This window comes from Myxocyprinus asiaticus, chromosome 13 (assembly GCF_019703515.2).
Source record: "Myxocyprinus asiaticus isolate MX2 ecotype Aquarium Trade chromosome 13, UBuf_Myxa_2, whole genome shotgun sequence".
NCBI classification, from domain to species: Eukaryota; Metazoa; Chordata; class Actinopteri; order Cypriniformes; family Catostomidae; genus Myxocyprinus; species Myxocyprinus asiaticus.
In genome coordinates, this window is record NC_059356.1 from 34,585,394 (window position 1) to 34,600,674 (window position 15,281).

Here is a 15,281-nt window from a genome sequence, read left to right on the forward strand (position 1 = left end):
AGAGGAAGTAATTGGAAGTATTTAATTCACTGACAGGATTATTCAAAAATAGATACATGACTTTTCTGAATCTTTTCCAGGCCTGGAAAATACAACTTTAAAACTCCCAGATAGTTCTAATTTTTCCCAGCTTCTCTGGCTATTTTCATGGTGAAATCCAGGTTAATATATCATAACAAATAATACATTTTTAAAAACTCCTGATTCTGGACTGACTTTATGGAATTTTTAAATTGTGATTTAGACACCCTTAAAAATGTTTCTAATATATTTCCAGGTTTTCCATGACCTTGGGAACCCTGGCCATATGTTCAGAAGCAATCATTCATGCCTACAAATGAGACATAACTGTCTAGGGCAGGGTTCCTCAACAGGCTGCCCGCGAGAGACAAATGTTTTGCCCACGCTAAATGCCAGTTCACACCAATTCCGTGATGATTTTGCGAGACCAACCTCCAATGAAACGGAGTCTGTGAAAAATAAAAAACAAAACAATTTCCCCCCTGTACAGTATGCAGCGCTGTTGCTGTTCTACAAACCTTTTCCCAGTCTCCTGCCCTGCCCAGCTGTGATTGCTAGATGAATGGTGTTAAGGCATTTATTTACCTAATTTAACATAACTGTTTCATTATGTTCTTTCTATGGTGTTGATGCATTCTGAGGACTATATATAAAATCTGTGTTTTTATGCAAGTGAGAGTAAAAATCTCTGTTGCATAAATATCATCCTATTTATATTTGAACATGTATTTTGCTACGAGTAAACGGACTCCTGAACCCAACTACTCTTTTTATTATGTCTGGATTAATGCCTGGACAATATAACACAAGGTACTGTGATACAAATAGACATGCACAATAGTGCACATTAAAGGGGCTTTCACACTGGGCACGTTTGCTGTGGTCCGATTCTGAGTGCGATTGTTCCCGGTGCCCCCCACAGCTTTGGTCTGGTTTCACACTCACTTGATTCTATCAAACCCTGGTCCATTTGCGTTCATTTTACGTCATCACAAACACGCATGGAGATCACAACGTGACTCATCATACTTTGTTTTTTTTTTTATTTTGGTGCCATTATGCACAGCAGAGTGAACGACAACTGCGTATGTGCGCGCTTCATGGTGTAACATCAGATGTCCAGGGGAAGGCGGCTTGCTGCTGCTCGCAAACTGCGTTTTTTGAGGAGACAGCTGACTGCAAGGAATTCATTTGCATCTTTGTTTACACTGCACGCTTACTCGCACTCGTGTCCACAGTGAAGTTATCTCCACTGTCATCTATTATACCCTATATTTGTAACCTATAATAGTATTTATATATAGTATTTATAAAGTGTATAGATAGATAGATAGATAGATAGCGTCATCGGCTAAAACACATGCGCATGTTAATTTACTTCCTGAACGAGTGTGCACCCGAGTCCGAGTTGCTTTCACATTCACGCGAATCGCGCTACAGTTCCATTGCAACTGAACTCAGACCACCTCCTACAGGTAGTCTCGGGTTCGGTACAGTGGTGCGCTCACCGGTCCGCATGACAGCTTTCACATTACCAATTTTTCATGCAAACCGTGCTGTGTTTCGAACTAAACTGCCAGTGTGAAAGCACCCTAAGAATAACATGTATAGCACAGTATAAAATACGATGCATAGGCCTAATATTAAAAATAAGAAATAGGGGCCTGGGTAGCTCAGTGGTAAAATACGCTGGCTACCATCCCTGGAGTTCGCTAGTTCGAATCCCAGGGCGTGCTGAGTGACTCCAGCCAGGTCTCCTAAGCAACCAAATTGGCCCGGTTGCTAGGGAGGGTAGAGTCACAACCTCCTCGTGGTCGCTATAATGTGGTTTGTTCTCAGTGGAGCACGTGGTGAGTCGAGCGTGGTTGCCGCGGTGGATGGCGTGAAGCCTCCACACGCGCTATGTCTCCGTGGCAATGTGCTCAACAAGCCCGCGCAATGATAAGATGCGCGGGCTGACGGTCTCAGACGCGGAGGCAACTGAGATTCGTCCTCCACCACCCGGACTGAGGCGACCATTGATTTTATACGCGACCACGAGGACCTAGAGCGCATTGGGAATTGGGCATTCCAAATTGGGAGTGAAAAAAAAAAAAAAGAAAATAAGAAATCACTGGCTCACGGTCTTTACTTTTTTGAAATTATTGCAATACTTTGTTATATTTTCCTTGCAATAAAAATAGCAGTGTGGTTCTGAAGTTACTTTGTGTACAGTAAAATATTGCATCTAAAGAGTTTTTGTTATGGGATATTTTAACTACGAGCAAATGAATTGCCGAACCTCGCTGCTATTTTTAACGCCAGAAGAATATGATATACAGTGCCTCCGGAAAGTATTCACAGTGCTTCACTTTTTCCACATTTTGTTATGTTACAGCCTTATTCCAAAATGGATTAAATTCATTATTTTCCTCAAAATTCTACAAACAATACCCCATAATGACAACGTGAAAAGTTTGTTTGAAATCTTTGCAAATTTATTAAAAATCACATGTACATAAGTATTCACAGCCTTTGCCATGACACTCAAAATTGAGCTCAGGTGCATCCTGTTTCCACTGATCATCCTTGAGATGTTTCTACAACTTGATTGGAGTCCACCTGTGGTAAATTCAGTTGATTGGACATGATTTGGAAAGGCACACACCTGTCTATATAAGGTCCCACAGTTAACAGTGCATGTCAGATCACAAACCAAGCCATGAAGTCCAAGGAACTGTCTGTAGACCTCCGAGACAGGATTGTATCGAGGCGCAGATCTGGTGAAGGGTACAGAAAAATTTCTGCAGCATTGAAGGTCCCAACGAGCACAGTGGCCTCCATCATCCGTAAATGGAAGAAGTTTGGAACCACCACGACTCTTCCTAGAGCTGGCCGCCTGGCCTAACTGAGCGATCGGGGGAGAAGGGCCTTAGTCAGGGAGGTGACCAAGAACCCAATGTCACTTTGACAGAGCTCCAGCATTTCTCTGTGGAGAGAGGAGAACCTTCCAGAAGAACAACCATCTCTGCAGCACTCCACCAATCAGGCCTGTATGGTAGAGTGGCAAGACGGAAGCCACTCCTCAGTAAAAGGCACATGACAGCCTGCCTGGAGTTTGCCAAAAGGCACCTGAAGGACTCTCAGACCATGAGAAACAAAGATTGAACTCTTTGGCCTGAATGGCAAGCGTCATGTCTGGAGGAAACCAGGCACCGCTCATCACCTGGCCAATACCATCCCTACAGTGAAGCATGGTGGTGGCAGCATCATGCTGTGGGGATGTTTTTCAGCAGCAGGAACTGGGAGACTAGTCAGGATCGAGGGAAAGATGAATGCAGCAATGTACAGAGACATCCTTGGTGAAAACCTGCTCCAGAGCGCTCTGGACCTCAGACTGGGGTGAAGGTTCATCTTCCAACAGGACAACGACCCTAAGCACACAGCCAAGATAACAAAGGAGTGGCTCCGGGACAGCTCTGTGAATGTCCTTGAGTGGCCCAGCCAGAGCCCAGACTTGAACCCGATTGAACATCTCTGGAGAGATCTGAAAATGGCTGTGCACCGACGCTCCCCATCCAACCTGATGGAGCTTGAGAGGTCCTGCAAAGAAGAATGGGAGAAACTGCCCAAAAATAGGTGTGCCAAGCTTGTAGCATCATACTCAAAAAGACTTGAGGCTGTAATTGGTGCCAAAGGTGCTTCAACAAAGTATTGAGCAAAGGCTGCGAATACTTATGTACATGTGATTTTTTTCGTTTTTTTATTTTTAATAAATTTGCAAAGATTTCAAACAAACTTCTTTCACATTGTTTGTAGAATTTTGAGGAAAATAATGAATGTAATCTATTTTGGAATAAGGCTGTAACATAACAAAATGTGGAAAAAGTGAAGCGCTGTGAATACTTTCCGGATGCACTGTACATTAAATAATGTATATTAAGACAAAACACCATAAGCAGACTTTCAAAAACAGACCAGGTTTATGTTTGCAGTGCAAAGGGTTCAATTATATAATTTTTGGGGGTACCAGCTGCACCTACATCTGCGAGTCATCATTTTCTATAATGAATATCATCAAGAACCAGGATAGTGCACATCTTGATCAGTGTCTCAGGATTGCTACAGCAAAGTCCAACATCAGACGTTGCTTCAGCCCGTTGCTGTCACTTCTCTCATTGAATGGGGACATTATGTCAATTAATACATGTACAGTTTGACCCCCATGAATCTAAGGAAGAATAATAACAATATTAATGCTAACAGGTCTAATAATTGAATTCGCAATAAGGGAAAGTGCGTTTGGAGAAGAGAAGGAACAGTTGACTCGCATGGAGAACATGGAGATCCAGATTGTTCATTAAAAGTTTTTTTTCATTATTTCATTCAGGTTTTTTTTCAATAGGCAAAGCTGTGTAGTTTTGTTTTTCTGTATACAAACAAAATGTTCATACTTGTTTGAATAAATAAACAGGTTGCTAATACTGAGAAAAAGAATCAGGATATTTACGTTGCGACTCTTCAAAACAACAATAGTAATAATACTACTACTACTACTACTAACTAATAATAATATTAGCAGCAGCACAAACACTTTCATAACATTAATGGCAGTGGCCCTTGGCTTTGTATTGTTGACAGAATATGGCCCTTGGTGAAAACTAATTGGGGAACCCTGGTCTAGAGTATTTATTGTTACTCTACCTCCTGTTGGGCCTGGCTGTTGTCAGGTTCCAGCTCTAGAATCTTCTGGAAGCAGCGGCTGGCAGCCATTGCATTGCCAAGCAACAGGTGGCACTTGCCCTCACGCATGTGACCCTGTGGAGCAGAACAATAAGTGAAAGACTCACACTCACACACATAAGACACTCCTCAAAAAGTGCTGACTAAGACTTTATGACCTCATCCCTAACATCAATATCAAACAAATCCAGCCCTACAAGAGTAAGTCACAGCTGGCACCAGCAATGGGTACAGCCAGGGGAATCAATGCTGTAAATGTGGATGAGTTTTAAAAATATAGTGGCCAGCTTTACACAAAATATAATGATGGGACATATTCCGCAATTCATCAACAGACCCCGACTGCAAGATTTGGCATATGAGATCTGAGACTTCACTCATTCAAAATGTAGGCAACATGAAATGGCTCTCATTTCACTTTGATAATGTGACATATTTCCGAGTGAAAGGGGATATTCAACAAGGGATAATGCAAATAAATCGTGTGCAATAAGTCAAGTATAATGTATCGAGAAAAGTAAATGGAGTCACTTTTTTGATTTCCAATTGAGGAAATAAGTCGGACTCGAACTTCTGTAATCTTCACGTCAGAGCATGTACGCTAACCACCAAACACAGCTCTGACTCCAGACACTTTTTGAGAGGTTTAGAGAAAGGGCATCCCAAACATCTGCTCAAAACTTCAGAAAGGCTTTGAAGACCAATGGCCCTTGGCATCTTACCTTCATGAAAGTATCGTCTAATCGCACGGCCTGCTGGGAGTCCTCCAATGCCTCTCTGTACCGGCTCAGCATCATTAGCGTGGCCGCACGGTTGCCGTAGTAACTGGCATTTTTCGGGCACAGGTCTGTTAAAGGGACACAAACACAAGATGTAGAAAGACATTAAGCCAGATAAATGCAAACAGAGAAAGTGCAACACCGGGAGATTCGGTAGAATGTGAAGAGAGCCTTCTCATAAAAAACAAAACAAAAACAAATTTGGTGGTTTATTTTTGTAACAGCAGGAATGGAAAAAGTGGTTGCCATGACAAAATCTATTTCTGTGATTATGTTATAGCCTTCAAGGAAAATGTAAGGGCAAAAGAGAAACGGTGCTTATGAGAGAACATTTCCTCCAATGAGTCTAATCTCAGGGCGTATATAATTCAGAAGTGTAGAAACTAGGGATATGCGTGAGCAATCGACTAATCGAGTAATCGTTCTGCACCAGCTAGTCGATTTCTAAAAAGAAAAACTAAATATCGGCAATTGATTTTCTTTGCGTATTTGCCTGCCATGAGGAGCGCTGAATTATACTGTACTTTCCCTCTGAATTCCTTGCCACATCTTGCAATTAAGTCCACTGGGGGGCCACTGGTGGACGTCTGTCACTAAGGTGTTGCTTGAGAGAAGGAACTATGATGGCGTCCTTGGCCATGAATAAAGTGTGGCAATATTTGTAACATACTATGCTTTTCTTTTGGTACATAAAAAAAAAGTAATATGCGTTAATGTTAACATACCTCTTTGTAACTTTTGTGAGTAAAAATGAAATATAAAATTCACGTACATGTCATACTAGTAATTTTTAACTTTTTTGTGGGAAAGAGTATTTGACTGCAAAATTACTTATTGCCCATCCCTAGTAGAAACAAATCAGAACCTTGAAGGAAATGCAAAAGATCTCTAGAAAGACAGAGATAAACAGAGATAGAGAGAAAGTTAGATATACAGATAGCGAGGCAGTGGAGAGAATGGCATAAATGAGACAGAAAATCTAGTTTTAGTTTAGACTTTTAAGGGTTCTTACCAATGGCCTTGGTGTAGGAGTTGAACGCTTCAGCATAGTCCTTTTTGACGTAAAAGGCATTTCCTTGCTCTTTGAAGCCTTCAGCTTCCCTAAAGATTCAAAACACACAAAAATTACAATATATGACTAGATTCGGAAGATCATATCAAATGGGCAAGTTTACATGCACACCAATACACTGACAATTCAAAACAATCTGCTTCTTAAACAATCTGACAAAGCAAGAAATCCGCATTTACACGACATCTGAAATAATCTTGTTATTCTCCACTTTTGACGTCAAACCATGAAGAGGCATTCACACAACACGTGCGCAGATGGCATAAGCGGTAAGAACAGCGAAGGCGTTTACGTGCAACACGAAATCGGTGTAATGGGCAAAAATTTGCCCGAGTCGTTTATGGCCTTATGACCGATAAAGGAATGCCGCTTAATACGTTTGTGACCACACAAGTTGTCGGCTTATTAGGCATAATCGGTGCAAGAGCGTGCATGTAATCAAACTTCAGAACAAGGTTTTCTATACATATACATACATTTTATATATATATATATATATATATATATAAATAAAGAGAGACAACTTTACAAAAGGGATTGAGAGAGATAATCAGGCATCAAAGTATTTACAGATCAACGTAAGCAACAGCAACGTAATATCCCTGCTACGCTTGTGTAAATAAAAACAATGGATCTGAGAAAGACTATTTTTTTCTCCGTTGCTTCGCTTTATTTCCAGATATTACAGAACTTACATCAAACTCTGGTAACCCCCATTGAAGGAGAGCATAGGCGAATGTAAGGGACAGTCAATATTTTACATTAGTGTGTATAAATGGGTATAGTTTATAGTGTATGTGATTTTCCCACTGTACTTCCAGAAATGTTGAAATCTTTCCACTGTTGACATGTTGTTGGGCTCTATCCTATGACTTTTGTGATCCTGGCCTGTTCTTGCGTTTTCATGGGCCACGATAAGCAGTGTTCTCTGAGAAAAACCTAGGTGTTAAACTGCTTTCTCTTAATCCTTTAAGCGGCATAAGGGAATCAGTGTTCTAGTTTACATGATGTTTCAGAATGACAATTTCTACAAAAACCCTGGAATAAACCGTTGTTTTTTAAGTGCATGTAAACATGATCAGTGAAGTATCCCAGTGCTGTTACACTAAATATTAGCCTTCTTGTAATGCTCTTGTCCAAAAACCAGAATCAATGAAAAAACAAAACAACAACATCATATCTAATCAAAAGCTACTCCCACACACAACCATCCTTTTTGTAATATGGGACATTGGTGATAACTTTCAGAAAACTGCTGATTTAGACTGCAGCTTTGCATATGCAGCTCACTTTTTTTTTTTTTTTAAAGATCTGACTACAGAATGAGTTGCATTGCCAAGTCCCAAGCATCAGAACCCCTGTCTACATGTGTGTGATACATACACCTACACACAATGAACGGGGGGAGTCTGTCAAGGTCAGTGAAATCATGGCCATGTTCACACAGCAGCAGAATACGGTTATCAGTTCTGTTTTGAGTGCTTACAGTTACGTTCACACACAGTTCGGTTATTTACGACAGTGACAAATGGACGAATGAAACTTTTTTTTTTTTTTCATATATTGTTGAATGCTGAAGTGGGAAAACTGCTGAATAGGCTGGGATTTCTTTATTTGTTTTAAGTAAGGCCAACTTTAGGCGTCTGATTTCCAAGGAAGGTTCACTGGCTTCCGCATAGAGACTTTGGATTGGTGATGTTCTGTAGGCTCCCAAAGCTAGTCGTATACCTTGGTGGTGTACATTGTCCAAAAGTCATATGTATGACTTCCTAGCTGATCCATAAATGATCCTTCCATAGTCCAGCTTTGAGCATACCATGGTTCTGTACAAGTTCATGAGAGTTGAGCTGTCTGCTCCCCATTTGGTTTTGGATAAAACCTTTAAAACATTCATAGCTTTAAAACATTTCTTTTTCAGTGATTTAATGTGAGGAATAAAAGACAGTTTGTTGTCAAAAGTGATACCAAGAAACCTGTTCTCTTTAACAACTTTAATGGGGACTCCATCCATAAACAGCTCTGGTTCATTGTGTAGTGAACGAAGACGACAGAAATGCATACAGATGGTTTTTGTTTGTGAGAACTTGAAGCCGTTCTGTGTTGACCAGGAGTGCATATTGTTTATTTTCAATTGGATTTTTCACTCGATAGTATTAATGTACTTGCTCTTGTAGAAAATGCAGATATCATCTACATATAAACTACGGAGGACATCAGAACCAATGACATTTGCAATGCTATTTATTTTAATACTGAAGAGGGTTACTGATAGGATACTTCTTTGAGGTACTCCAAGTCCTTGTTTATGTAGGTTAGACAAGGTGTTTGCTATTTTAACTCTAAAAAGTCTGTTCGATTAAAAAACTTTCAATGAAGATTGGCAGTCGACCTCTAAAATTCATTTGGTACAGATCCTTTAAAATGCCATGTTTCCATGTCATGTCATAGGCTTTCTCCAAATCAAAGAAGACAGCTACAATGTGTTCTTTTCTGGTAAAGGCATCACAAATATAGCATTCAAGACAAATAAGGTGATCTGTAGTGCTTCGACCTTTCCTGAAACCACATTGGGTGTTACTTATGTGGTGTTTAGATTCCAGTATCCAGACCAGGTGATCATTGACCATCCTCTCCATTGTTTTACATAAACAACTGGTTAAAGCTATAGGGCGGTAGTTTATGGAGTCGTTATGGTCTTTTCCTGGCTTTGGAATAGGTATTATTTATAACATCGGTAGGGCATTTGATTACTGGAGGGACCTTCATTCAGTTTTGGGGATCAAAACCGACCCCGAATTGGCGTTCTTCTTATTGGATAGGTAAGCTTACATAACTGCACAGCATGTGAAATATAGTGCCATAAGGATTGATCTGTGTAATTTTAGCTAACTTGATCTTGCCTGCTATCGCTGATGAATTGCAAGCTACCTTGCTTCGTAACTTTCAAATAATTTCAACGATCTTCTCTTTATACTAAAAGTCAATGTTAATCTGTAATTATTCAGCAAGGTAAACTACAATAACACATGAAATGAATGCTAGACAATGTTCAAGATAATGCAAAAAGCTCCATTCATTAGTGTAACGTGACTTGGTTATACAGAAAATATATACATTCTATTATTATAAAACAATAGTGCATTGATATATCAAAATGACTGTTGTGATGGAATCACATCAATACAGAATTGTGTCAATATAATGTACAGTCTATTTTATAAACAGCTATTCTCATCATCCACCAAATTTAGCTAACAGCTATTGATAAATCTGGCTAGCTAGCTAACGGCGACATTTACTGCATTTATAAGACAGCCTATGTATCATGCAAAGAAAAGTGATTGCTTCAAACTACAGTCTCACATAGTCAGACCTATATCCACACTTTGTTTTAGCCCAGTTCCAGCACTGGAGAGTCAAATGTAATATGCAGTCTCAAAGTCTGTAGTAAAACAATCATAACTGTGTAATTTTAATTATGCTACCTCATCTGTCAGTATGAATCTGTCGGTGAATCACATTCAGCCTCTTTGTACGTTACGTCATTGTTTTGGTCAATGCTCGCTTGCGTCCCTATGGAGTGTGTGCACGAGTGCGAGCAAGAGCAACAGGTAGCTGGCTGCAGTTCACTTAATGGCCACAGGTGTCATTAATAACAAGGGTTTCTGAATCTTACATACTGCACCTTTATGTAGTTTAAAAATGGTATACTTTTACTCGAGTACATCAAGTGCTGTAACTGTACTTTTACTGCGCTATTTTCCCTGTCTATATTCGCTACTTCCCTGTTCTGATTTTAATCCATGAACGTGATTGGCTAAGAGAGTCTCGTGACTCCTGACAAATAAAAACACGCATAGAAAATTTGAACAGCAGCTGTAGATCGGGCACCAACGGTTATGGATGTGGACTGTGCCTCAAACAGCTGTTCAGCACCTGAAAGGGTTTTTCGCAGTGAAAAAGGCCAATTGCTTGATCGTGTCATGTAAGTTTAGCTTGCTCAAGCCAGTTGAGATATCAGCATTAATTCTGCCTCTAATCTGAAGAAACATATTGAGGTAAATTTCAGAATTCTGCTTACTAAAATCTGTGTCTATAACATAGCCTGTAATTTAGCTATCACTGAGATTATTGGGTTGCTGTGAGAGATAAATGCAATGTTATCAATAGGGCTGGGTGATAAAATGATCTTGATGTTTATCTGAAAAAAAGACGTCCTCTATATCGATGATAAACTTTTGAGTAATTTTCTATATTTAGCCTATGTTCTACATCTAGACCAGGGGTGTTCATTACATCGATCGCGATAGCAAGACCACACTGGTTGGTTGATCTAGATAAAATATTGACTTTTTATTTCCCGGCGTCTGATGCTGCGCACTGTTTGACTGACAGGCGGCTTATGTATGTGTGCTGTGGTTTACATTCACGCGTTCCGAGTGCGCTAATGCGGGTACGCGCCTAAACGATCAAATATACACTTATAAGTCTTAGTGAGTCTTGGTGAGGCATTAATGTAAATGCAATTGGTTATGTCTAAAGTGAACGTAAACAGTGGGACAAAAAAACATTTGTACATGTAACCACTGTCATTATGTCATTAAAAGGCTATTAATATACCTTTTTCACACTCTGGGATTTGGAACGCGGAAGTAAACATTTGCAGGGTAAACTTCGACAGCGGTGAATGGGAGATCACAGATAATATAATTTTCACTTACCCATTTGCTCCAAGATCAAAAGAAAAAAATCCACTCTTACGTTTGAATGACTTTCCAGAAGAGGAAAAAAATAGAAAGCGGTGGATTAAGATGGTAAAATGGGAGAAGATGCCAAATTTACTGTCACTGCTGTAATCGAAACCCCCTTGCAGCTGTGGCAATTCATTTTTTTAAACTAATTCCAGGGTAATATAACAATAAGCATAATGTTATAAATTTACACTCAATATTTTAAAAAATGTATAATAAAAAAAAAAATTGCGAGATTTACACTGCTAAATAAGGCATCACAGTCTGTGAAAAAGGTCTAACAAACAACAACAAGAAAATGAGAAAACCCTTCACTACATTTCGCTGATTAATTTGATATAATAAAACAGTCACATTTTTACTTTTAATAATATTGTAATAATACTGTTAGTTTTTTAATAATACCGACCCCTGATGTAGTGTGTGTTAATTTGTATAATAACTTACCAGGAAAGTACAGATGATAAAATAATTTATTAATTATGCTTGGCCTTTATCAAGTTTTTTCTAATGCCTGATAAAAAAGTATCTTATCTTGTAGAGCAATACTTCAGGCAGAACAGTCCCATCAGTCACAAATACACTAAATAAAATTGTGCATCATGCATAAGATTAGAATGAGAACAACTATTTCTGGGTTTAAAAGATACAATAATTAAAGCCCCCCATGTGTTACTTAAAGGAATAGTTCACCCAAAAATGAAAATTCTCTTATCATTTACTCACCTAATGCCATCCAAGATGTGTATGACTTTCTTTCTTCTGCAGAACACAAATTAAGATTTTTAGAAGAATATCTCAGCTCTGTTGGTCCTCACAATGCAAGTGAAAAGGTGCCAAAATGTTGACACTCCAAAAATCAAAGGCAGCATAAAAGTAATCTATACAACTCCAGTGGTTAAATCCATGACAGATCCATCAGAAGTGATATGATAGGTGTGGGTAAGAAACAGCTCAATATTTAAGTCAATTTTTGCTAGGCATTCTTCTTCCTGCCCAGTACTGTAGGTGACGATATGCATGAAGAATGTGAATCACCAAAATCACATGAATGTAAACGTTAAAGTGGAGATTGACCAAGCAGGGAGAAGAATTTATAGTAAAAATTGACTTAAATATTGATCTGAGCTGAGATATTCTTCTAAAAATCTTCATTTGCGTTCTGCTGAAGAAAGAAAGTCATACATATCTAGGATGGCATAAGGTGTAGAGTAAATGAGAGATTTTTTTCATTTTTGGGTGAAATATTCCTTTAAAGCCCGATGTGGCCCCTGTAACAAACAACTTTTCCCACCCCTGCTCTACCTCCTCTATTCTGCTGGATATGACGAGCTAAGTGACCCTGATTTTTTTTTAGCGTTTTTTGCATTCCTTTGAACATGTTTTAAGTGCAACAATAACTTGCTTTGTCGGCATTAAATGCATTTTAGACCCTGCACATAAATTGATTTTTAAATGTAATTGTTTCAAACATTACGATTTAAAATGATGATCAGTGTATTGAAAATAACTTTATCTATTTTGTAATCATGTCACCCTTTTATTTTTATGGAATCAGATTAATGTAGTGTTTATCATAGATAAGTGATGTATTTTAAAAGTTGGCAGTCAAAAACACCTATAAAATACCTATATTTTTTATTCTTTCTATCAACCAGCCATAAAAGGGAATCTAAATTACGGTATGTGTGCTACATTTTGAAATTGCTGCATACAGTGTTTATTATAACAGGGCATAGATTTGCAACTCAGTACTCAATACTCACTACTCATTAGTACTTTTAAATGAGCTACTCTTTTACTCTTACTTGAGTAGTTTTTAGGACTGGTACTTTTATTCTACTCACACTACATTTTTTGGGAAGTAACAGTACTTTCACTTGAGTATGATTTTTCAGTACTCTTTCCACCCGATTATGATGGATGAACTCGCGCCTCAATTGGACTTGTTTATTTAATAACATGGCATCAATTGTGATAAGACTTGCCAGTGTTATTGATGTCGCCATCTTATATATTTACTTTAGTCATTTTCACTATGGTTACAGCTGTTAGACTACAGTTGAATCTTCGGTTGTTCGTTTATACATACAAAATTTGAGCCGCTACTGTAAACTGTTGTATGAACAGGACATTTCAAGACTCACACCTGTTAAGCACATACGGTTGTCAATCCCAAACACTGACTCTGTGAACATAGCCCATGTGTGTGCATTGTTTATTACAGTGCATTCAGAAAGTATTCAGACCCCTTCATTTTTTTTTACATTTTGTTATGTTGCAGCCTTATGCTAAAATGCTTTAAATTATTTTTTTCCACATCAATCTACACACCATACCCCATAATGACAAAACAAATACCAGATTTTAGATAACTTTGCAAATTTATTTTAAAAAATTGAACAATTACTTAACATACCATTGCCATTTTTTTTTTACTTTTCTTCAGTACAAAAGCACTCTTGATTGTGATATATTGCTTATATTTTTATTACAATAATAATAATAATAATATTTCTACAGTAAGGATTACATTTTACTATACAGTTATAATATATTTCTGTTGCAATTTCTTCAATTTCAGGCATTTAGCTTTTATTATGAATCATGCTTTTATTCTGACGTATTTTTGACAAAAGTTTAACTTCTCCTGATAAACAGTTCACTGCATGGCCCAGTGTGATCCTTAAACTGCAAATGCTGTGATTTAATTATATAAACTATAAAAATAACGCTTCAGAGTGGATTAGTGCTCTGCTCTGTCATCTTTCATACAATGAAATTATTCTCATAGTCTGTGGAGTGTTCTGCTTCACACGTTTATTTAAAGCTCATGCAGCTCATACAGACTAAGACTGCAGAATTTCATGATTTAATAATCACACTAGGACATTTCATGATTTTAATTTGATTAGTTGTGCATTTCAGTGTAAAATGAGTAACTGAGCACACGCTCAATAAGCGTGAGAATTTGAAAGCAGTCGTGTGTCAGTAAGACAGTGTGTGTGTACCAAATTAAGTCGGTGCTCGGTACTAGCGGTACTGTAGAATCACTAGTAACGTTACATCTTTTTATTTTAGTACCGACTTAGTACCGAAGTACTGGTACTTTTGACAAAACTAATCCATATTTAATAAATCTCTTATAGAGTAAAACATGAGAGTAGGCTACAAGGAAACAGTAATGCAACGTGGCACCAGAATGACATCAACAAGCAACATAACCAAGAGAGCACACATCCAGAAATTCCATTGAAAGTATTTGCAGAGCAGGGCAACTTTGGACTTCAGGGCCATATTATTGAAACTTTCTATCTTAAATCTAAAGTTTAAGAGAGTTCACACAAGTGATAATTTTCACATTTACTCACCCTCATGCTGTCTAAAACTTGAATACATTTACAGTGAATGAGTAGGGGTGGGTAAAAATATAGATTTTCTGATGCATTGTGATCTTCATCTGAACGATCTCGATATTGATTCTGAAATCCCAAGATCGATCTTTTACTCTATGCGCAACCCTCTCCTACAATGCGAGGAAATCAATCACATTTGTAACCAAATTTTGCACTATGCAGCTAAAATGTATACATTATTTAGCAACTGGCTAGTAAATATTCATATTTCACTCACCAGTGATTGTGTAGTATATTGGTGGAGTACTAAGCAGCAAAATCCTTTCACTCCATGTTAAGAGTAAAAGTTGTTCCGTGTAATGTGTGTCCAAAGACGAGATCCATGTGACCCATTTGTCACTGAATAATGTCTCTTAATACCCTTTCTGTTCTCTACAATCAGTTGGAATTTTTTTTTTTTTTTTTACAAATTAAAATCACAGATGAGATAAAGCCGTTCGAGTCTCTCTCGTTAAACATGCGCTCAGTTGTAGACGCTCTTTACAGAAATGCCGGTTTTGTTAAAGAGACTGTACTGGTT

At 38.2% G+C, this 15,281-nt stretch overlaps 1 protein-coding gene across 2 annotated transcripts in view; it reads right to left on the reverse strand.

The window, feature by feature from the left end:
* LOC127450498 (dnaJ homolog subfamily C member 7-like) overlaps positions 1-15,281 on the reverse strand; it is a 33,913-nt gene that overhangs the window by 10,696 nt on the left and 7,936 nt on the right. For both annotated transcript variants that reach the window (XM_051714671.1, XM_051714672.1), the window contains exons 2-4: positions 6,535-6,623; positions 5,466-5,590; positions 4,705-4,818 (exon numbers count right to left, since the gene is read on the reverse strand). In XM_051714671.1, the coding sequence (XP_051570631.1) occupies positions 4,705-4,818; positions 5,466-5,590; positions 6,535-6,623 (328 nt within the window). The remainder of the gene's footprint in view (positions 1-4,704; positions 4,819-5,465; positions 5,591-6,534; positions 6,624-15,281) is intronic.